We start from the raw sequence: 24,734 nt of genomic DNA on the forward strand, positions 1-24,734 counted from the left end.
ACTGAAACATTCCCCCTAAGTTCAAGGCCAAGGCAAGGATGTCTACTCTCACTGCTTCTATGCAACATTGGGCTGGAGATTTCAGGCAGGCAGGAAACAAAAAAAAAGGCATCCAGACTGGAAAGGGAGAACTAAAACTCTCTCTATTCATAAATGACAGGATCTTGTATACAGGAAGTCCTAAGGAATCTTCTAGAAAACTCTTAGAAGTGCTACATGAGTACAGCAAGGTCACAGGATATGGGATCAATCCATAAAATCAAGTGTACTTTATTTTATTTTTAAAGATTTTCTTTATTTATTTGTCAGAGAGGGAGAGAACACAGCAGAGGGAGAAGCAGGCTCCCCACTGAGCAGAGAGCCCGACGAGGGACTCGATCCCAGGACCCTGGGATCATGACCTGAGCTGAAGGCAGACACTTAACCAACTAAGCCACCCAAGTGCCCCTCAAGTGTATTTTATACACTTGCAATGAACAACCCAAAATAAAGTCTCATTGTCAATAGTGCTAAATACTTAGCTTAACAAAAGAAGTGAAAAACTTATACCTTGAAAATTATAAAACACTGTTGAAAGAAAATTAAATGATCCCGTGTTCCTGGATTAGAATGCTTGATATTTTTAAGATGCTAATATTTCCCCAATTGATATACAGATTCAATGCAAGGCTGCTTTGCAGAAACTGATAAACAGACCTTAAAATTTACCTGGACATTCAAGGGACTCATAATAGCCAAAACAATCTTGAAAAAGAACAACGTTGAAAGACTCACATTTCCTGATTTCAAAATTTACTACAAACCTATAGTAATCCAGACAGTGTGGCCTTGACATAAGGACAGATATGCAGAACTGAAAATTCAGAAATCAACCCTCCCACTTATGGTCAACTGATTTTTGACAAGGCTGCCAAAACAATTCAGTGGGGGAAAAGAATAGTCTTTTCCAAAAACTAATGGTGCTGGAAATGGATATCCATGTGCAAAAGAATTAAGTCGGACCCATACCTCACACTATATATAAAAATTAACTTAAAATGAATTAACCACTTAAATGTAAGAACAAAACTACAAAACTCTTTGAAGAAAACATGGGTATGAATCTTTCTGACACTGGATGAGGCAGTGGTTTCTTAGATAGGACACGGGAAACATCAGCAACAAAAGGAAAAACAAATAAATTGGACTTCATGAAAATTTAAAAACTTTCATGTTTCTCAAGACACCATGAAGAAAGTAAAAAGACAATCCACAGAGAGGAGGACAATATTCACAAATCATATATCTGATCAAGGACTTGAATCCAGGAATGTTCTATAAAGAACACTTATAACTCACTAATAAAAAAGACAGCCCAGGGAAGCCTGGCTGGCTCAGTCGGTGGAGCATGTGACTCTTGATCTTCCGGTTGTGAGTTCACACCCCATATTGGACGTAGAGATTACTTAAAAATAAAATCTTAAGGAAAAAAAGACAACCCAATTAAAAACGGGCACAGGATTTGAATGACATTTCTTTCAAGAAAGTATATAAATGGCCAACAAACACATGAAAAGTGTTCGACATCATTTGTCAATGGAGAAATGCAAATCAAAACCACAAGATACAACTTCACATCCACTTAGAATGGATATAATCAAAGAAACAAATAATAAAAGCATTGGTGGGGATGCAGAGAAATTGAAATTCTCAGTGTTGGTGGGGATATAAAATGGTATGGCTTCTTTGGAAAACAGTCTGACAGTTCATCCACATATTAAGAATAGAGTTCCTATATCATCCAGCAATTCGAAACCTAGGTATATACCCAAGATAAATGAAAACATAATGTCCAAAAACCTGTACACTTATCATTGCACAGCATTATACACAACAGCTAAAACATGAAAATACCCAACTGATTAACTCATAGGTAAAACGTGGTACATCTGTATAGATTACATGGCAATAAGATTAAGTATTGATACATATTATGTAGATGACTTAAAAAGAGTATACTAAATTAAAAAAGCCATGCATAAGAGGCCACATTTTATCATTCCATTTATAAGAAATGTTCAGAATAGGCAAATCTATAGAGACAGAGGTGGATTAGTGGTTGCCAGGGGCTGGAGGGAAGGGTGGGGGTGATGGATGGGTATGGGGTTTCATTTTGGGATGATGAAATGTCCTAAAATTAATTGTGATGATAGTTGTGAAATACTAAAAATCTTTGAATCATACCCTTTATTTTTTTTTAAAGAATTTATTTATTTATTTGACAGAGAGAGAGCATGAGCAGGGAGAGGAGCAGAGGGAGAGAGAAGCAGGCTCTCCACTGAGCCGGGAGCCCGACACGAGGCTCAATCCCAGGACTCTGGGATCAGGACCTGAGCCAAAGGCAGACGCTTAACTGACTGAGCCACCCAGGAGCCCCGAATTGTACACTTACATAGGTGAGTTTTATGGTATGTGAATTTCAGCTCAACAACTTTGTTAGCAAAAAAAAACCACCAGTAAGTATAAAAAAGCAGTGGTTACCTCTCGAGAGTAAGACAGGGAAGTAAAATCAAAGGAAATTTTGATTTTTCACTTTAAATACTTGGAATGGAGCACCTGGGTGGCTCAGTTGGTTAAGCATCTGCCTTCCGCTCAGGTCATAATCCCAGCGTCCTGGGATCGAGCCCTGCGTTGGGCTCCCTACTCAGCAGGGAGCCTGCTTCTCCCTCTCCCTCTGCCTGCCACTCCCCCTGCTTGTGCTCTCTATCAAATAAATAAAATCTTTAAAAATAAATAAATACTTGGAATAATTTGAAAATTGATATAAATATGCATGTGTTACTTAATGAATTTTTTTAAAGTGGAAAAAATATTTGTAAAAAAGAAAAAAAAAGCGACCTTGTAGTTAATAATGCTGCTGAGGGTGGGGTGTGGGTGTGTGGGTGAGGCTGGGAGTGGGGCAAATACTCAAAAAAACACCCTGTACTTCAAAATTTTGTCTTTGGTCTGGAACTCCTCTATTAATGGAAATCCTCACGTACTTTTGCTTTCTGGAACCCAGGTCCCGCTTGCTCCTCTCCAGGGTCCCAGCACCCCTCACAGCAGACCCCCACCCGGCAAGGCTCTTGGAGAGAAAAGCCACAATCTGTCCTCTTGTTCTTTTTAAGGCAATTGTTGGGTTTTGACCCCAGGGGGTATTTGGCTGGAGTCAGTGTGGGTGGTCACAACTGGGGGCGCTACCAGCAGGGGTCAGGGATGCTGCTAGATATCTTCGAATGCACAGGACAGTCCCACAACAGAAGATCATCTGGCCCCAGATGTCATAGTGACCAGCTGGAGAAATGCTGCTCAGGGAGTTTTTAAGGAACTGGGCACGGGTAGCTTAGGTTTTCTGGGTGGAAGCAGAACTGATAGGAGTTTCCTCTTAGCCCCAGGGGAATGCAGAACAGGCCCTCTTAGGCAGGGGGAAGAGCAGGGGGCCAGGCCAGGGAGCCCTGGGGCCCCAGGATCACGAATGCAAAGAAGACAGAGACACAGAAGAGCCTCTTACAGTTGCTGTTGTTGTTAAAAGGATGATGGCGGCAAACATCAAAGGCGAGTCTGACAACGTGACTCCTGACCCAGGAAATTTTACCTTTTTTTTTTTTAAAAGATTTTATTTATTTATCTGAGAGAGAGAGAGAGACACAGCCAGAGAGGGAACAGAAGCAGGGGGAGCGGGAGAGGGAGAAGCAGGCTTCCCGCGGAGCAGGGAGCCCGATGCGGGGCTCGATCCCAGGACCCTGGGATCATGACCTGAGCCGAAGGCTGACGCTTAACGACTGAGCCACCCAGGCGCCCCAAGAAATTTTACTTTTGATGTCGGAATCTCTGGTCCTAACCTCTCTCCCGAGCTCCAGACCCCTCCCCACCTCCCCCTACCCTAGCTGATCCCAAAGGCTCCCTGAGGTCTACAATTTCAAAGCTCAACTCAGGGTCCTTTCAACTGTCCCCTTCTCTGGAATCCCGTTTCTGACCCACACTGGTAGGTATCCGGGGACCATCCTTCCTCCTGCCCTCCCTTGACTACCAAGAATCTTGGGAATTTGGGGAATTGTTCCTTTTTTTACTTTCAGTTGCATGCAACCCCACCCCCACCCCCGCTCTCCCACCTACACCAGAGGTGGGTATGTGACCCTGACCTCCGCTCTGGTTAAGAGTTTGTCTTGTAAACCTGACCTCCGTTCAGGGCTCTGGAAAGACAGGGTTTTTCTTCTTCTGAGGTCCAGGATGCTAAGGACCATGCCAATCTGATGCTGCTGGGGCCAACTTCACTCTCTGAAGCAGGTCCCGAGACTGACCCTCATAAGAAAAATGAGAAGCCAAGACAGAGACAGATGGACAAAATACCTGGTGACATCGTCTAAGCCCAGATCCAGCTTGTCTGAGGTGGACATTTCAGTTAACAAATTATCAATGAATTATCTTTTCATTTTCATGAAATACGTTTTTGTCAGAGAACTAATTTTATCAACGACCTTAGTTTAACAAGAAATAAAAAATTAAATATTCCTTTTCCTCTGCATTATTGGTTTTCCTTTGGAGACTAACATTATTAACAACCTCAGTTAAAAAGGGAAGGAAGGAGGGGAAGGCAGGCTGGCCAGCCAGGCTCTGGCTGGAGCTGTGGCATCTGCCAGCCCCAAAGGACCCCCCCACAACCCTGCAGGGCCAAATCTGCAGCGGGTTCTGCCCCCCGCCTGCATCCTGCCTTCACCACACTCTACTCCATTTCCTGTTTGAGGCAAAGAGGCACTTGGTTCTGAGATCCGTGTCAGGCTGTCTCCATGGGACCTCCCACCTGCCCTTTGTCGGCCTCCTGTTTCCTCCCTGTCCTGGCCTTTAGACCCTGTGGGGGCCAGCCTGGGGCCACCTCACTCTCTTCCTGCCTCTTCTCTCTTCTTCCAAGAAATCTGGACACTTCTGCTAGATGAATGTCTCTTTTTATTATGCGATTCTTCCCCTAACAGCATGCCAGCCCCACCGTGCAGAGTTCCTGCCCTATGGCCCGACAGTCAAGGCTCTTGGTGACTCCTTCAAGGATCATGCTCCTGTGGCAAGCACCGTTAGATGCCTCCGACATTCTTTCTCTCATTATTCCTTAGTAATTATTCTCTGACATGTTACTAACTGGAATAAGGAGCCCACTTCCCAGCCACTATTGCAGCTGGGTATGACCATGTGACAAAGCTGTGGACAATGAATGTCAGGGGAAGGATTATCTGGAGTTTCTCGGAAGCCCCCTCTAGTGGACACTGCTGTTTGTACCCCGCCCAGCTGCCCCTAAGACCCCTGACCAGTTGTGTGTGCCCATCCCCTGGCTGCTGCAGGGTTTACTGCTCACAGTTTACACCTGTGACTGTAAAACTGCCAAGGGTCAGGCAGTTTTAGACCCTTCCCACCCCCCAGCCAAAACCAGTGACTGGTGTGGGCCTATAAAAGCCCAGTTCCTTTGCCAGAAGGTGGTACAAATTCCAAGGTGTAATTTATGCTCCAGAGCTCCATAAAATAACCTCCTACTTGGCTTCTCTTTCCACCTCCTCACTTCCTTTACTCTCCCACTACCCTCTTCTGAGAGCACTACCTTGATAAATCACTTCCACCTAAATCCTTAGCCCAAATCCTTAGTCTGCTTATGAGGGAAAGTGGCCTAAGACATCTCTTTGAAAGAAAAAGGACACACCCTTCCTCTCCCTTTCCTTCCTCCTACTACCTGTGGTGTGGATGCGATGGCCAGAGCTCCAGCAGCCACAATGAGCCCTGAGAACCAGAGAAACATCCTAAGTATAGCAGAGCTGAAGAGGCCTGACTCCTTGTTGATATCATACAGTCACCATACCAGGCCTGAATTGCCTACATGCAGTGCAGTGTCTTCCCTAGCACAGAGTAAAACCTTGTGTGCTTTACCACTGTTTTGGGTCTTGCTACTTGAAGCTAAGCAAAATTCTTAACTGATGGACTCCCTTACTTACCAGCTGTGTGGAGTCAGGAAAATTTCTCTGTCTCTGAGCCTTACTTTCCCTAACTCAAAAGAGAAGTTGAGAGAATGAGCAGGTCATCATCTCTTCCCAAATAGCCATTAGACTCCATCTTCTCCCAGAAATTTGTCTTAATTAATTGAATAAGTAGTGATGCGGTTGCTTTCAGTTATCAATTCCGTGACATGAAACACAAGTATATCCCTGGGTGGTCAAACCGGGCTTTGTACACATTTCTTTTCACAGGTGTTGGTATTAGGTCACAGGCTGTTAAATAAAAAAAACTAAGTCTAAAAATATAGCAGGCCAAGAAATAGTATAGCATGCCTCCATACCAAATACCAGGAATATGACATCTGGAGCAGAAAATATCAACAGCCAGAATGAGTAAAACAGGCCTTAGTGAGGACAATGCTAAATGTAGCATAAATTCAGCTTAAAAATTTTAAGTCCCAAAGAAAGATTTCTAGATTCCTCTGGGACTGAGAATGGCTTACAGGACCTATCCAGGGAAACTAAGAAAAGAAGAACCCCACAGCCGAGCAAACTTGGATGAAGAAAATCTACTTTGGGAGAAAAGAGAGAATAGTTATAAACCATTCAAAGCAAAAGCCAGAAAAGCAAAAATAAACAAGTGGGACTGCATCAAACTAAAAAGCATGGGCACACGGAGGCAATGAGAAAAGGCAGCCTACTGGATGGGAGAAGATAGTTGCAAGTCACATATCTGATAAGGGGTTAATATCCAAAATATATAAAGAACTCATATAACTCAAGAGCAAACAAACGAACAAATAAGCTGATTAAAAATGGGCAGAAGGGGCGCCTAGGTGGTGCAGCTGGTTAAGCATCTGACTCTTGGTTTCGGCTCAGGTCATGATCTCAGGGTCCTGAGATCTAGCCCCACCCAGGTCAGGCTCTGCAGTCAGCAGGGAGTCTGCTTCTCTCCCTGTCCTCTGCCCCTCCCCTATTTGTGAGTGCGTGCGTGCGTGCGCTCTGTCTCTTTCTAAAATAAATACATCTTTTTTAAAAAATGGGCAGAGGATCTGAGTAGACATTTCCCCAAAAACGACGTACAGATGCACACCAATAGGCACATGAACAGGTGCTTGACATCACTCACCATCAGGAAAATGCAAATCAAAACCACAACAAGAGGGGTGCCTGGGTGGCTCAGTTGGTTAAGCGTCTGCCTTAGGCTCGGTTGTGATCTCGGGGTCCTGGGGTCGAGCCCCACGTTGGGCTCCCTTCTCAGTGAGGAGTCTGCTTCTCCCTCACTCTGCTCATGCTGTCTCTCAAATAAATAAATAAAATCTTAAAAAAAAAAACCCCACAAGATAATCACCTCACACTTGTCAGAAGGGCTATTCTCAAAAAGACAAGAAAAAACAGGTGTCCTTGAGGGTATGGAGAAAAGGGAACCCTCGTCCACTGTCGGTGGGAACATGAATGGGTAGAGGCACCATGGGAAACAGAACAACAGAGTTTCTCAAACAATTAAAAATCTTGCCTTTACCTTCTCTTTGGAAGCAGAAGCAGGGCTTAAGAAAATGCAGTTGGTGTTGAGTGAATAATCATCCAAAGCCTAAAGGTCCAGAGGCAGGAGAAGAAGAAACGGACTGGAAATGAAGAGGAAGATTATCGGGAAAAGAGACGCACTAAAGATTGCTAAGGAGAAAAAGATTATGGCTTTGGTGTGCTCTCAGCAATCAGATGTGATGACACAAGGCAGGTTCCAAGGCGAAAAATATGTAATGTGAAAAAGTGTTTCCAGAGAACAAGATATAACAACAAGGGACCTGGGAGACAAGGCGGTTGGAGGGAATGGAGCTGAACTCCAAGCACGTAAGACTCACTATCATCCAGAGGAAAGGGTCTTAATTTTATTTATAAACATGAAAAATAATGGCAGATGTAGTTTTTATCCCCAGGAAGTTTAGATAAGCTTTCATTCTGATCACACTTAAAGTGACAAAAAGAATACCCAATCCACTGTAATAGAAGGTATGGCATTAGAAAGGGAACAGAAAAACAAGAGAAATACAGAACAAAAAAGAATATTGCATATGAGATAAAATACTAAATTGCCAAATTCCCCTACAAAGAGAAAAGTCTAAAACTGGTTTAAAAAGAAAAATACAAAATGTATTAAGTGGTTTGCTTAAAAATATATTAAAACTTACAACTAAAGAAAAGGTCTAAAAGTCAGCAAATATCTACTATCATAATGCAGGAGCTTAATCATATCTATGCTTAAAAATAGATGTTAGTATATAAGGCATTAAGAGGTAAACAAAGTTATGTATTATTAATAACATAAGTTATGCAAGTGACGACATCAATAATTCTGAATTTATATGCCCTGACACACACAACCAAAATGTTATTTTGGGTGAGTTTACTAGGTTTAGAGGGTGTTTGGGGGTGATATTCCCTCCTGCTCCAAAATTCTGTAGCAAGAGAAAAGCCAGTTGAAACATATACAGATACCAGGATACAAAGAAACACTCAAAACAGAAAAGAGAATTCTGGAAAATGCACATTCTCAAATTATGTGATAATTTTAGAAATAAATCAAATCATAATTATATAGCCAACCACACAAACCATTTAAAAAGCAATCTTTTTGAATAACATTTGAGATGAGTTAGAGCTAAACAAAGAATGGATGAGAATATTTATCTCAACCACAGAGAGGACCTGGCTTGATGAAAAACCATAGAAAAAATTGCCAGTAAAAATGAATGTATTTGGCTATATAAAAATCTCTTGTACATGCCAAAAAAATGTAATAGTCAATAAAAAGACAGCAGAACAAGATAAATATTTTGGGCAATATATAGATAAATACATATAACAGAGATAAAAACTCAGGACCTCAGGATAGCTCTTTAAGATACCACCAAGAACCCTATGGGCTACTTGGAGCACAGTTTGAAAACCACTGCTTTGGCTCATCTGTAAGGTTAATGCCTTGTGATCTTCCTCAGATGTTTAACACAAGGGAAGACCCAAGACACACAGAATCTTGGTGTGAATAGGCCAAGAGCTCACAGGGGGTCAGGAAGTGACTTCTGGATCAAATATGTCGGTATTAGAGATGAAAGTCCTGGGCGCCGGCACATTCTAGGCACATCAGTTGTCAAGGTGATGGGAGGAAGGTTGCAAGTTTGCAAGAACTGTGAGATACTGCAACAGGAGGTATAAGTCTCCATTTGCATGGACTCCTGGGAGGCAGGCAGAACATTACCCAAACCTTTTACCCATGCAACCACAGGTACTACAATATCACAAACATCCTCTGAGATTCTGCTAGCCAGACCGTTTCTGTCTTCTTATAGGATCCCAAGTCACCTAAGAACCACTGCAACTGAAAAAAGAGGTCACAGGCTCTCCAGCTGGCCATTCTTCTCACAACAAGGACCCCAAAGGAAGAAATGGCAAAGCAGTAGTGGTTCAAAGCATAAGCTTTGAAGGGAGCCTCCAGGTTTCTTCCAGCTGGGTAACTTAAGACACTGCATGAAAGCTCTCTGGGCCCCAGGATCCTAGTCTAGCACATGGGAATATTAATAGTAATCACCCTCATGGGGCTCTTATAAGAAATAAACATATATAAAGATGTGTGCTGTGTTTAACCCATGGTAAGCACTCAATACACTTCATAAATTTTATTGTACACAAGAGTAAAAAAAAAAATCTGTAACTCCAAATCCAACAGTTTGAGGATAATTAAATAAACTATGCTACATTAATAGGAACACATGAAATTCCTAAGAAAGTGTATAAAAAATAATGTAAAAGGAGAGAAACAAGCTGAATAGTATGTACTGATAGATTATAACACCTAAGTGTAGACATGTGGATCAGAGGAGTTAAGAAAATATAAGTGCCCCATGGGAGTCCTTTAAGAAATTAGTGGGTGCATAATGAAACAGGTAATAAGCAGTTCACCCCCGGTGCTGATCAAGTATCTTCCACAAATAGGTATGCAAATGAACTGTAAAAATCAAGATGTTGCTACTGATCAAGAAGGGTAAAGAGTTTGTCCGAATTTTACCTGGGAGGCTCAAACTCTTGAGTTAAGCCGTCATCAGACCTGCCTGGCCAGGCGGATGCTGTTGTACAGTTACAATCTGAATGCCTGTGGGACACAAGCCCCATTGTCCCCAATGTCCCCCACCCCAAGTTACACTCATGTCATTCATGGCCTGACCCCCAGGTTCAATGACCCTGATAGTGTTTCCCTGTAAGGAGAGGTGACGGAGAGAAGAGATGCCAGGGGTGGATCGGAGAATGGGACCAACAGAATCTGAGTGCTTAGGCTTCTAAAGATGGCTCTCTGGCCAAAGGAAGATGCAGTGGGAATGCGAATGGTGCAACATTTCAGAAAAGTGATATGATATCTAGCAATTCAGACAAACTGAACTGAAGGAGGCAAAAGGCTGGAGGGTAGAGGGAGAGCCGCTTAGTTTTGGAGACACCTCCCAACGAGGTGCATTGCCCCTCTTTCCTCAGTGGGGTGGGCTTCTGGGTCTGAACATGGTAATGTCCTCCTGTACAGGCTGGGAGTGTCCCCTGTGTAAAGCCACTAATGTGTGCTGATCATATCTTGCCCTGCTCTTCTCTCCATCCTATGGGACAGCATTGCTGCTTGCTGGGCCAGTCCCCAGGGCTGTCTTTCACTGGGGAGAGAGCAGGTAACAGGCTGCATGAGAAAAAGCTAAAACAAGTTAGAGAGGTGAAGTCACTTGTGATGACAGAGAACAGACAGAGATTGGGGGGGGGGGGGGAGTACGCAGAGGGGCAGACGGGCTGAGAGGATCTGAGATAAGAGGCTCCAGAACTCCTTTAAGATATAGGAGACTAGGAGAGGAGAAGAGAAAGAACATCCCTTTGTGTTATAAACGGAAGACTCTCAGATTCTTTAGAAACACGCAAGCAAAAATTAAATTGACTTTTTCGTTACTTCCTTGAATGGAACGTCACCCCTAGCACCCCAAGGGGCGCAAGAATGATTTGGGTTACATTCATGCCAAATCTCTCTCTCCTTTGTGGAGAAAGGGATGGGGGGAGAGAAGAGGATGGCATTTAGGATAAAAGAAGGGGAAAGCACCATGTTTCCTAAGAGAAAAATTTAAAGAAACAAGTTGAGATGAGTATGTATGTGGGCTAGCTGGTGTGCTGGACAGCAGAGAGTAGAGGGGCGTCCTGCAACGGAACTCTAATTTCAAGATACTGAAATTTTCCAAGAAGGAAACAAATGATTGAACAAGCCCAGGGTTCACAGGATGGACAGTGTGAGCTTCCTCATGAAATTTTAGAAGATAGATTCCAAGAGAGATGGCCCTCTCGCCTGACCTGGGGGAATGCAAATGCCGACCAGTCACTCTGGGCCGTCTCTTCCCCCCATGACCATGGAGCATCGCTCCTTAAATATCACCTCACAGCACACTGTCATTGTTCACATGAGACAATATGGTGAAGGGTTTTAAAAACTGCTATGACGGGGGGGGGGGTGTGTGGAGCACTTGGAAAAATACTGAACAGAAACTAGCGTTCTTATAAGATCTGGATGGAAAGTTACTTTTTAAGCACAAACAATGGAAAGACATTGCAAGGAAAAGACTGGAATACAAAACTGCACAGAAATTAAAAACGTTCCTAAATCTAATCAGTGCTGAATGGAAAACAAAAATGCATGGAAAGCATGGCCCAACCATGATAAAGGGCCAAAATCCTTAGAATCTAAAGCACACATATACTATGATTAACACAACACCCCCTTGCTCCCGATAGCAAAATGGGGGAAGGATCAGCTAGCTGATGCAGGGAAGATGAACTGTAAGTGTGTGGGGTGTTTTTTTTAAGATTTTATTATTTGAGAGAAAGAGAGAGCACAAGAGGGAGGAGGGTCAGAGGGAGAGGGAGAAGCAGACTCCCCAGTGAGCAGGGAGCCTGATGCGGGGTTTGTCGATCCCAGGACCCTGAGATCATGACCTGAGCCGAAGGCAGACTCTTAACCGACTAAGCCACACAGGTGCCCCAAACTATAAGTGTATTTAATAAGTATTTAAAATCAATCAACTTTAGTATTAATCAAATAAATTCTAATTATGAGATTCATTTTTACCTAATTACAACATATGCTCATGTCATAGTGGTTATATGGAAAACAATCAGATACAAAATATGATCTATTTCTGTGACTTCAAGATGTACCTTTCCCCAACATTTTAATATCTTGGAAATTGAGGTGATCTCACAATGGTTAGCATGTCAAAATTTAATTGGTAGCATTCTTTTCTTTCTTAATGGTACACAAAATAACAAAGCATCTTAGATTCAATGAAATAGCACTTGAAGTACAATATCATATTATACACCAAAACATTAACAGTGATTCTTGTCGGATGGTGGAATTGTTGGTGTTTTCTACTTTCTTATACTTTCCCATATATTTCCAGCCTTCTCAAATGAATATGTATTTCTTTTATCATCAGACAGTAAACAAAACAAAACTTGGTTCTAATCTTGACTTTGCCACTTTATAGCAGAGTAAGTCCTGAGTACAGTCCTGAGTAAGGTAACTCTGCTTTCTGTCCTCAGTCTCCTTATCTGCAAAATGGATCAATAACTTCTCTGCCTACCTCATAAGATTTGTGCACAAATGCTTTGTAAGACATAAAGTGCCTAGTCAATGTGTGATTTAAATACTGACACATGTATGAGAACCACTAACATGTGATGATCATTAATGTACTCATGAGATATTTTTCTTTCTAAATGCCTGTTCATGATGTTAGTTTATAGCTTTATACTGTAGAATGGTGACTCCCAATATTCTGTTTGAACCTGATATAATTCGATTTCTTAAGCTCTTTCCTCAACTTTGTTCCCATGTAGGAAAAAACAGATTCCAAAAGCAATATTCAGTTCAGCACTACATAGATTTGCACGCTGACCAGGCCAAATCATGTACTTGTCAGCCCAGCTCCTGAGCCCCACGAGCCTTCGAGCCTTGTAGAATACTGCTGCATAAGAGCTAATCACAAGCCACACCCAGGGCCAAAAAGGGGGTGGAGCATAATTACTTCTGTTTAATTAAAATGAACACAACTGTTGCTGCAAATCTGGAAATCCACCTTGAGTGTTCCGCCACGGAGGAGGGGCTTGGCACCTCTCTGTCCGAGCCTCTCAGATTGGCAGAAGCCACGGTCCCCTTCTTAGCCCAATCCCAGTGCATCCCTGCATCTGGCGGGGCTGCTCTTGGCTAAATCAACTTGTTCCTCGTGTACTTAACGACCAGCTGGAGAGGAGGTTCACCAAGACAAGAGATGAGCACATTTCCCCTCCTCTCCATTCCAGCCTGGCCACCAGTTTGTCTATGTTCTAGAGCACAGGGGGCCTTGCCCCAGGAAGCAACATCACAAAACACCTTTCATGTGCCTATGACTCACCTGGGTGTTTTGTTAAAGAACAGATTCTAACTCAGTTGGTCTGGGGTTGGCCTGAGATTCTGCATTTCTAACAAGGTCCGAGGTGATGCTGATACCACGGCTTCATCAGCCACTCTTTGAATAGCAAGGATCTCCACGGTCTTCAGCCCTATACCCACTCCCATCAGACATGCCTCAGTGCGCTCCCTATACTGCCTACATTAGAGCCATCTGGGGAAGTTTCTCAAAATGCAGATTTACTGCATCAGGATCTCTGAAAGGCGGGCCCAAATCCCTACATTTTAACAAGCACCATACTCCCCTTAGCTGAATTCTTGTAGACATTGAAGCGTGGGAACTGACAGCAGAGAATTTTAAACGTTCTTAGTGGACCACAGCACTGGGAGCTGTATGTCTGCCCAGCTTCCAGAGGGGCTTTTGTTGAACTGCACCTTGCGCTGAAGGATGAGATGCTAGGCAGGAGCACACAGTTCTCTTTCATATTGATGGCGCAGATGCTGGGGAGGAGATTACTCATCGTCTTAAGTACTCTCATTCATAACAATCTGTAGAAAAAATTTTATTCCAGTCTGAAGAAGCTGGGTGTTTTCCAAACAGGCAGCCTGGATAAGAGGGGCCATTTAATGGTTGTCCTTGCCTCTTTATTTTGACAACTGGAAACTCAGAGCCAAATCTGGGGCTCACTTTTGGCAATTATGCAGGTCCTTTTGACACAAACCTCTGTGTATGAACAATATGTGGCTAGGGACGCCTGGCTGGCCCAGTCAGTTAAGCGCCTGACTCTTGATCTCAGCTCAGGTCTTGATCACAGGGCATGGAGCCTACTTAAAAAAAATAATTAAAATTAAAAAAATAGCAAAAAACATGTGGCTTTAGCTGAACTATCCTATTCATGGTTTCTTATCTCCCCAATGTCTTAAATCCATTACTATCCATTTCCAGTGCACCGTACATATGATGTGTAGTAGGGCATCTGAGCTGTTCACCAATATCGAGTCTTATCCACTTCTGGACTCGGGGGAGCAGTATGGTTCCCCAAGTCCTTGAAGTTGGGTGTGGCCTTATGACTTGGTTGGGCCAATGGAATGTGTGTGGATGTGACCTGGGTTACTTCCAAGTGATGGCCACTGATTGCTGGTACTCCACACTTCAGCCCTTCCCTCCCCTGCCTGGGCAGTCCTGGAAGCATGAGCTGATGAAGCAGCCTGAACACTGGGCCAACAAAGGAGACAACCGCCCCGAGGAGTCACCACACACACCACAGTGAGCTTGGGGTGAGTACGAAGTAAGCCCCTGATGTGTTAAGCTATAGAGATTTGGGGGTAACCTAAAGCCCAAGGCTACCTTGACCATATCATATGCAAATGACCTCAAGTCCTTTTTGGAGAGAAGCTGAGTTATGAATACACAGGCCGATACAGAAACAAACTCCTAACAAAAGCCTATTTGAGAGAAAAGATATTTATAGAAGAATATTTACAGGATATACTATCAATCTACTTCTCTGAGTACTTCAGGTTTATTCTTGTTTCAATCTGATCACCAGCCTCTTTCAGAATCAGCATCCCTGACTTGTGTTTTCATATTCTGCTCCTCTTAAATTGTGGCAAAAGAGACATAATATTTACCACTGTAACCATTCCTAAGTGTATAATTCAGTGCCATTAAATACATTCACTCTGTTGTTTAACCATCACCCCTATCCACACCCAAACCTTTTTTTATTATCCCCAACAAAAGTGCCATACCCATAAAACCCTTCTCCTTCCCCAGCAAGCCTCTGGTGACTTCTGTTCTACCTTCCATTCCTCTAGAATTTGTCTATTCTACGTACCTCATATAAGTGGAATTATATAATATTTGTCCTTCTGTGTCTGGCTTATTTCATTAAGTATAATGCTTTCAGGGTCCATCCATGTTGTAGCATACATCAAAATTCCGTTCTTTTTGTGGCTCAATAGTACTCCATTGTACGTACCTACCACTTTGTCTTTATCCATCCATCTGTTGACGAACGCTTGGGCTGTTTCCACTTTTTAGCTATTATAATAACACTGCAACAAACATGGGTGCACAATATCTGAGCATCTGCTTTCAATTCTTTTGAATATGTGCTCTAGGAGTGGAATTGCTGGGTCATACGTTAGTTCTCTGTTTAGCCTTTTGAGAAACTGCCAAACTGTTTTTCATTCTGCTCTTCTTATTCTTTAAAATTTTATTTAAATTCAAGTTAGTTCACATATAGTGTATTATCAGTTTTGGGGTAGAATTTAGTTCTGCTCTGACTTTTTTTTAAAAAAGATTTTATTCCTTTATTTGACAGAGAGAGAGAAAGCAGGGGGAGCGGCAGGCAGAGGCAGAAGCAGGCTCCCCTGCAGAGGGACCCGATCCCAGGACTCCAGGATCATGACCCAAGCCGAAGGCAGACACTCAAACAACTGAGCCACCCAGGCGCCCCTCTGCTCTTTTTTTTTTAAACGTTTATTTTTTTTTAAGATTTTATTTATTTATTCGAGAGAGAGAATGAGAGATAGAGAGCACGAGAGGGAAGAGGGTCAGAGGGAGAAGCAGACTCCCTGCCGAGCAGGGAGCCCGATGCGGGACTCGATCCCGGGACTCCAGGATCATGACCTGAGCCGAAGGCAGTCGCTTAACCAACTGAGCCACCCAGGCGCCCCTCTGCTCTGACTTTTAAATCAAAGATCTCAGACAACAGGTGCATGAAATCCTCAATTGCATTTTCAGGAAAATGTTGTTTGTGAACCTCACCCACTATCCTATGCAATCCTTCCTATACAAAATCCCAAGGGGAAACTCTTTTGAGGATTAGGTCCTGGGATAAAGTTGATGCTTCCTACTGATAATAAGGATTCCAGTATGGGTCCTGACTCGGCCGTGGGGCTTGCAACCAAATTTCAAACTTGAATAGTCCTTGTTGATGCCCCACCTACACCCTTTGGGATCCCCTTTACCATTTCTGGGCACACTGGCCTGACTTCAGATGGCCAGTGCCTACATCTTTGTCAGAGGACTGCCCTTGGGCTGTCCATGAAAAAAAAAAATCAGGCCAGAAGTACAGGTTTCCCGCATTATCTTCGAGTTTGCTTTATGCCACTTTGCTTTTATGAAAGACCTAGGTTAGTAACGTGTAACTGCTAACCGAAAGAAATCTGAGGATTTTCACTTTTAGGAAATGGCACTTGCTTCATCCTTTCATGCCATTTCAGTTTACAAAAGGTTCCACAGAAACACTCTACTTTCGGATGGCGGGGAAATCTGTACCTGGGAATTAGCCTTGTGCTTCCCCTGCTCTCCAAGCAGCTTTGAACCAACTCCTGACAGGTGTGGGTGTATAAGTACCCCAGCCCCCTTACCTAGGATAATTCTGGGTCATGAGCTTTTTGCACTGATTCAAGCTTCCACTTGGGAGTAAGTACCAGTTGCCCACTAGAGTTCCTGCTGAATAGCAGACCCTATGGTGACTGATTTCCCTTTCTGTATCATTTCCTCCTTCCCTTGCCGTATCCCTTGCACCTGCCAATCAATTCAAATTCTTGGCTGTGTCTGCTTCTGAGGGAACCTAAACTAAGACAAAGCTCATCTCTAGCAACTTCCTCGATCCATTTGCTTTCCATATTTCTGTTCTTCTTTTTCCTGGTTCTCGAGTTTTATTTACATGTTTTTCATTGTTTTACCATATGCTTTCTTGTTGTCTGGAACTTCAAAGTCTTTGCAGAATAAAGCACAGTGGAACTATTTTAGATGAAAAACATCATGTAATTGTTACACCTGAAATACAAGATGAAAGGCTTATTGAATATGATCCCAATTTTAAAAAATATGTATGTACTTATGTGTATGCATAGAAAAAAAAAAGAATAGAAAGAAATGCACCAGAATGTTAACAGTGATTAAATTGGGGGTGGTGTCACTGCAGATGGCTTAACTTTTTTTCTTCTTTATACATTATTTTGCTAAGAACATGAAGCCTTAGCTGCCTTGTCTATAAAATGAGGATAATCATACCTACCTCATGGAGTTGATGGAAATTAAGTGTAAATGTAATGCGGTAATTAGCTCCACTGCATAGTCACATAATAATCACAGTATGTGCCTAATATGTACCCTAATAAAGGGGAGTGAGTGCCGTAATTACAACAGCAATTAATGAAACAATTTAAAAGGAAATGTTAGAATTAAGAAAGTAAAAATAAGCCCGTGCTTTGTACTTTGTAAAGAACATTCACTTCCATGAGCTCATCAGCCCTCGAGAACCCTGCAAGAGGAGCAGGCTTAGGGGGAGGGAGTGGGCAGGAGACAGAATATTTACTGAACAGCAAACACGTGCCAAGGCCAAGGTGGCCGCTTTGTGGACATCTCAGGTGAGAAGGATGGGGCTCAGCATGGTTAAGAAACTTGCCCAAGCTACGGAGACAGGACCAATAGCTCCAATTCCAGACTCTTAGTCCAGGATTCCTTCCTTTCCAACAGGCCACATTATTACTTGTGCACCTCAAAAGCCCCTGTTCCTACCTGCCTGCCCATCTGAGACATTCTCCGTTCCTAAGGCACCAACGTTCACCAGTCAACACACACAAGCTCCTCCTTCCTACCTCCATGTCCCCGGGGAGGACCAAGGTGTGGCTTGTGGTGGGAGAGTGGATTTAGCTCCCCAAATCTCCCACCAAGACCACCTCAAATGAATCATCAATCTGAATAAAAACACTATTCGCGATGGAGACACAGAGTCGAGGTCAGCTCCACAGCAACACTTCTCAATCAGGCTGTCCACCCCAAGTCCTCCCTACACAGAAATTCTGGAACCGTCTTCAGAGACAAAGGAGTTGACACAGCGGGGGATTTAGGGAATTCTGCTAAGACAGCCCAGCAGAGATTGTGGGCTGGGAGAGAGAACTGTGATGGGCATTACTCCCTCTCCAACCCCCTCAGGGCCTCGCGTTCTAATCATCCTAAGAAATCCTGAGAGAGCTTTTCTTGCAGCCCTGGTAACTGTGGTGTCATAACGGCCCGCTGATGGGCAGGGGCCGGGTATGGAATGGGGTGGGGGTGGTGAGAGGCCGTGTTGTCCCCAACCATGCCAGTCCTCCCTGCCATGCCTCCTACTCACCAGCTGAAGCCCTGGGCTTCTAGACTAACCTTGGGAAATCTTTCTGGACTAATCATTCTCCTGGCAGAATGTCAACCTAAGACAGCCATGCGTGGGAGCTTCAAGCAAGTTTGCCTTGTCACCCTGCCTCACTGACAAGCTCTCCTCCCAAGCACAGGGGCCGGGGCTAAGAGCACCCGTTGCACCCTGAGGGCCCTGGTGCAGTTCCTGGGCCCTGGCATCTGGCAGCTACTCTCTTTCTGGGTCGTCTTTCAAAACCCCCGTCCGCTTCAGCTCTCTCCCTCCCTCAGATTTTCTACAGCCTCATCCCCAACCCCCTTCTCACTTGATTATGCTTCAAAGAGGAACGGTCTTTAGGGGTGTAGTACAAAGACTCCCAATGTTTTCCTTCTGCTACAAATAAAGGTATAACCGACCATAACTGTGCTGTCACACCCTTGCTCAAAAACTCATTGGCTCCCAATTGTCTCTAGATAAGTTCTAGCTCCTTAGTTTGGCAGTAAAGGTTGCCCTTCATGCCCTGAGCCCGGAGACCTTCCTGGCCTTTCCTCTACTACTCCATCTAGACCAGGTAGCTCACGGGGCACCCTCAAATGAAATTCTCCTCTAGAGCACAAAACACTTTAGTCCCCAAACCATATCTAACACTACCTGGTTCAACACAAAGGTCACTCCCCTTTCTTCCTGGTAGGAAACTATTTCCATCCTCATTAGCACTTTTGCCTCCTTACTTCCAATTTGGTATTCAATCTGATTTTTCTCTCTGTAAGTTTGAAGTCATGGACAGTCTTAAAATCCGTGCCTCCCCCTCTAACCATTGCCTCACGCATGGCGTTAGGTCAATAAATCTTCGTAGGTCCCTGTTCTGATTTGTAAGCTTTCTCCCCCAAAGTTTCAGGAACTCAAGCTCTGTCTCCTTACCTAGATTGAAAATCCTCCAGAGCACTCGAAGGCTCATTCAACTCCCCTGAGCGCCGTGTTAACGAGCCGGCCCTGACTCAGGAGGGCCGGGGCGAGGCCGAGACGGCTTGTAGAACGAGCTCCCAGGGGCTGCCCGGGCAGCTGCTCCGCGGGCCGCGTTTAAGAAAAGCCGGGAGGCAGTACCACCTGTAGACGAGGCAATAGCTCACCTCTGTGCGGCCCGGCTGAGCGCGGAGGTGGAGGAACGCAAGACTGAGAAGCGGCCGCCCCTTCGCCCGCCAGCGACGCCTACTTACCTATGGTGGACACGACGGTGCCCACGAAATAGAAGGCGCCGGTGAAGTCCCAGCGCGGCCGGGCGCTGTCCACGCGGATGCCGGCCTCGGTGGCCTCCTCGTAGTGGCGAAGGAAGCCGCGCAGCTCGTCGCGGCTCAGGTTGTGGCGGCGGCTGAAGTTGGCCAGGCGCTCCTCCCAGCGCTGCTTGGCCTGACGCTCGTGCGCCAGCTCCAGCGCCGAAAAGACCGCGGCGCCGCCCACCAGGTAGAGCACGATGAGCGCGGCGAGCAGCAGGAAGCGCGCGTTGTCCTCGTTCAGGTAGCCCGGGCCGCAGCTGCAGCCGCAACCCCGGCCGGCCATGGCCGGGTGTCCGGGGGCACCCCCGCGCCGGAGGGCCGGGGCTACCGGCCGACTCTCGCCCAGGTCCCCCCGGGGGGTCGCCGCTCAACCCGCCCCCGGACGCCCGACGGCCGGCTGGCCCATGGGCGCTCGCCCAGGCCGCGCGGCTCCCCAGGCCGCTGCCTCGACCGCTCCCGCGGCGCAGCTCCCCACGTCCGCCTCGACTCCTGGTTTCAAATCCGCTTTGTCGCCGCCGTCCCCACCCCCGCCTTGAGTTCTCCTAAATGCTCAAGGTCCGAGTACCCGGGAGCAGAGTCCGCTGCTTCTTGGCACGAGGGCGCGGGCACTGTTTCCACCCCGGTGCCCTCCCTGCTCTGCTCAGATTGGGGAGGGGGCGTGGCGCGTCCTCAGCGCAGACTGGGGCTGACTTGAATTTCCCCCGAAGCAAAGGTCTTTCGGCCTCGGAAGCTGGCGGGTTAGAGGACCCCGGCGGGCTCAGTCTCTTTGACCATCGCTTCTCAAGCCGCCGACGGCTAGGACGCGGGGTGTCGGTGTACTGGCGCTGGTGGGGCCTCCTCAGATGGATTGGTGGTGCCCCGTGCCAGTCGCGGCGTCGCGCGGAGCCTCAGGCCTCGGGGGTTACCCACCCGGTTGCCGGGGTGTAGAGGCTGGAGCAGGTCCCGGGGGGGCGCACCCCGAGGGACTGCGCGGAGCGGGGTCCACGGGTTCCTACCTCGCGCCCGGCCCCTGCGCTGCGCCGCATCCGGCGGACAGACCGGCTGGAGGAGGAGACCAGAAAGGGCGGTTGGAATGAGGGGACGAAGGGAGTTAGGGGCATCTCCCCCAGGCAGGCTCCCTCGCCTTGCCGGGACCAGAGAACCGGTGGCCTCTGGGTCCAGCGCGGGGGCGTCTTCCGACGCGCGCTTCCCTAGCCAGCCCCAGCTCCCGGAGAGGTGGCCGAGAACCGGGGGCTGGAGAGTTCCATCTCCTCCCTCCGGGCTTGGCCGCCTCAGTGTGCTCCAGAGATTTTGCGCTGCCAGGACACAGCGCAGAGTGCTTTCCCCCCACCCCCTGCAGAACTGCGGCCAGGCTCCCCAGCAAATGGCCAGGGGCTCCCTCCCCAAGACCTCGCCTTTCAGGGGGGCGCTGGCGCAGCCTCTGAGCTCGACTCTCACCTCCCAGGGACAGCCCCTTCCGCGCCGCTCTGTCAGGACTGTCCCCAGGTCCCCTCCTCGCCGCGGCCCCGTTCTGCAGAACGGCGCTGGGAGCAGAGCTCCCAGGGCTCTGCCCTGCCTGGCTCGAGCGCTCCGAAGCTGCAACAGGTGGAGCCAAGAGGCTGCCAGCGGCAGCGACTCCACCCGGTTCCCAGCCTGCCGGCCGCGCAGCCCCGCTCCCAGCGCTCTTCGCCTGCAGATGCAGTCTCTCGGCGGGCCCACCCGGGGGCTCAGATCCCGGGGAAGTGGGTGCTGCAGAGGCAGGTTGGATACTTAGCGGGCTTGAGTGGGCCCCTCCTGGGCCAGAAGAGGGCGCTCCGTCTCCTCCAGACACATGTCGCCCCCACCTGTGTACCCAGCCACACACTGCCCCTCCGGAATCACCAGCCCCTGGCATGTGGGAGTGAATACGGATACATAGAGGAATGGACGCGTGGGCATCTTCAAACTAAGTAGAAGTTCCCCGCCTTCCGAGAGAGTAGTCCCAGGCTCAGAGCCCACCCACCACCCACTTATACTCGTCAGGAGCAGAGCATAAAGAAACACAGAGCTCTGGATTCCAATACATCTGCCATCCCCTCAGCTCTGTTATCTACTGAATGCCCCTGTTTTATCTAATTTACTGGGGGCAAGAGTTTTAGGTAGTAGTGCATATGAAGACATGTGTATACAACGAAGGTAAGTCCAGCAATTACTCCCCTCCCCCATTTTATTACGAAAAATTTCAAACAAAGTTGAAAGAATTTTATATACTCACCACCTAGATTGTACAATGAACATTATACTATACTTTATTACATATTTATCCATTCCTCTTTCCATCCCTCATCTTATTTGGGTGCATTACAAAGTAGGTCCCCAATACTTTCCCCTACATATCATTAATGAGTGTCCAATATTTACAGATTCTTTTTCTTTTGGGGTAAAACAGTGAAATGCACAAATCTTAAGTGTGCCATTAGATGAGTTCTGACAAATGCATACACCTGTGCAAATTAAACCCCTACCTATCAACCAAATTTCACCAGCAGATCAATGTTCCTCGTATCTTTGTCAGCAAATCCCCACCCACATTCCTCCAGAGGAAATCACTGTTCCGATTTTTTTTCCTTACCACTGACTGGTTTTGCCTTCATATAACTTGGTTTTGTTTGTTCTTGATCTTCATGTAAATGGAATTCTACCACTCTATATTTTGTATAAAGCATTTTTTTGAGATCTATCCATGATCTATGTCTTGGTCATTTATTCCTTTTTATTGCTGATTTTTAAAAAAGATTTTATTTATTTGAGAGAGAGCATGAGAGGGGAGAGGGTCAGAGGGAGAAGCAGACTCCCTGCGGAGCAAGGAGCCCGATGCTGGACTCGATTCTGGGACTCCAGGATCATGATCTGAGCTGAAGGCAGTCCCTTAACCAACTGAGCCACCCAGGTGCCCCTTTATTGCTAATTTTTAATTTTTGAATATTTATTCTATTGATAGAAACCAGGGCTGTTAGAATTTTTTGGCTATCATAAAACTGTTAGGAATATTGTACAAATTTTTGTGGATCTGTTTTCATATCTCAGGTAAATACCTAGGAGAGGAGTATGTAGTTTTATATGAAACTGCATAACATTTTTCCAGAGTAGCTGTACCAACCAACAATGGACAAGAGTTCCATAACATTGTAAACATTTGGCAGTATTAGTCATTGTGATTTTATTTTTAATTTTTAAAAGATTTATTTGAGAGAAAGAAGGAGCAGGGGCGAGGAGCAGAGGGAGAGGGCTTTCCACTGAGCAGGGAGCCCGACTCGGGGCTCTGTCCCTGAGATCATGACCTGAGCTGAAGGCAGACGCTTAACCAACTGAGCCACCCAGACACCTGGTCTGATTTTGAACATACTGGTGGGTGTGCAGTGCTATCTGTGGTTTAATTTGCATTTCCCTACTTTCTTAATGTGCTATGGCCATTTGTATATCTGCCTTTGTAAATTTGTTGAATATTAATGTTGAAATTATCTCTTGAAATATAAGTTATCGAATATCTGTTTAAAAATTGATTTCTCTTTTTTTTATTATTGAGGTGTAGGGATTCTTTTTATGTATCTAGGAGATCAGTCCTTTCTCGGATACCTATCTTGCAAATATTTTCTATCAGTCTCTGACTTGCCTATTTATTTTCTTAATGAGTTTTTCTGATGGCATGTTTTTAATTTTGGTAAAGTCCAATTTGTCAGTCATTTCTTTTATGTTTGGTTCTCTTTTTATATTAAGAAATCATTTACTTCCCCCAAAGTTGTTTAGGTTTGTTTTTCTTTTTCTCTAAATTTTATAGTTTTAGCTTTTGTATTTGGGTTATGATCCATTTTAAGTTTGTTTCTGTATGGCGTGAGGTAAGATCATTCAATCTATGTGGATATCCAGTTATTCCAGTGCCATCTGCTAAAAAAACAAGAGTGAATTTATTTCAGGAACCTGAATCTTGTTCAGGTTTATGCTAATTCCACAGTACTTAGATTACTTGTAGCTTTATAATAAGTCATGAAATCAGGAACTGTGAGCCCTCCAATTGTGCTCTTCTTTATCAAGATTTTCTTTGGGTATTATAAGACCTTTATGTTTTCATAAAAATTATAGAATCAGGTTGTTAATTTCATCAGAAAAAGTCTTGTGGGATCTTCATTAGAATTGTGTTGAAACTATTCTGGGGAGTACTGACCTCTTAATTCATGAATGAGGTTTATTCCTCCATTCATTTCAGTCTTACAAGTTTTCATGTAGAAGTCTTGCACATCTTTTGTAAATTCATTGTATTTTAGGTGTTTTGATGCTATTGTAAGTGAAATCTCAAGATTTCATTTTCCAACTGTCTGCTGTAGTATATAAAGTTTTATGAACTAATTTGGTTCCTGCAACCTCAGTAAATTCACTTGTAGTAGTTAATTGGTTAGGATTTTCTGTAAATCATGCCATTTGAAATAGAGTTTTACTTCTTCCTGACATCTATTTATTTTTCTTTTCTTACTGAAATGGTTAGGACCTCGTATAATGGTGGATAGAAGAGGTGGAAGCAGATATCTTTGTCTTGTTGTGATCTTAAGGGAAAGCCTCCGGTTTTTCACTGTTAAATATATCAACTGTGGGTTTTTCATAAATACTCTATCAGGTTAAGTTTCTTTTATTTCTAGTTCTCAGAGAGTTATTTTTTTAAATCATAAATGAGTGCTGAATTTTGCCAAATGCTTTCTCTGCATCTTTTGCAATGATCTTATATTCTTTATTCTGTTAATGTATTGAACTTCATTAATTGCTTTTCTAATGTTAAGCCAACTTTGCATTTCTGGGATAAATTCTACTTGGGGTTCCTACTCTTATTTTCACTCTTCTACTTGTTTCGGGTTTGCTTTGCTTCTTTTCC

The 24,734-nt window shown here is 45.0% G+C and overlaps 1 protein-coding gene across 1 annotated transcript in view; it reads right to left on the reverse strand.

The window, feature by feature from the left end:
• Positions 1-20,284, reverse strand: part of KCNK13 (potassium two pore domain channel subfamily K member 13) — a 97,461-nt gene extending 77,177 nt beyond the window's left edge. Inside the window, exon 1 of the mRNA XM_027571260.2 lies at positions 19,799-20,284. Within this exon, the coding sequence (XP_027427061.1) occupies positions 19,799-20,138 (340 nt within the window). The 5' untranslated portion in view covers positions 20,139-20,284. The remainder of the gene's footprint in view (positions 1-19,798) is intronic.
• Between the last annotated feature and the right edge of the window lie 4,450 nt (positions 20,285-24,734).

The sequence above is a fragment of the Zalophus californianus genome, chromosome 6 (genome assembly GCF_009762305.2).
Source record: "Zalophus californianus isolate mZalCal1 chromosome 6, mZalCal1.pri.v2, whole genome shotgun sequence".
Lineage (NCBI taxonomy): Eukaryota > Metazoa > Chordata > Mammalia > Carnivora > Otariidae > Zalophus > Zalophus californianus.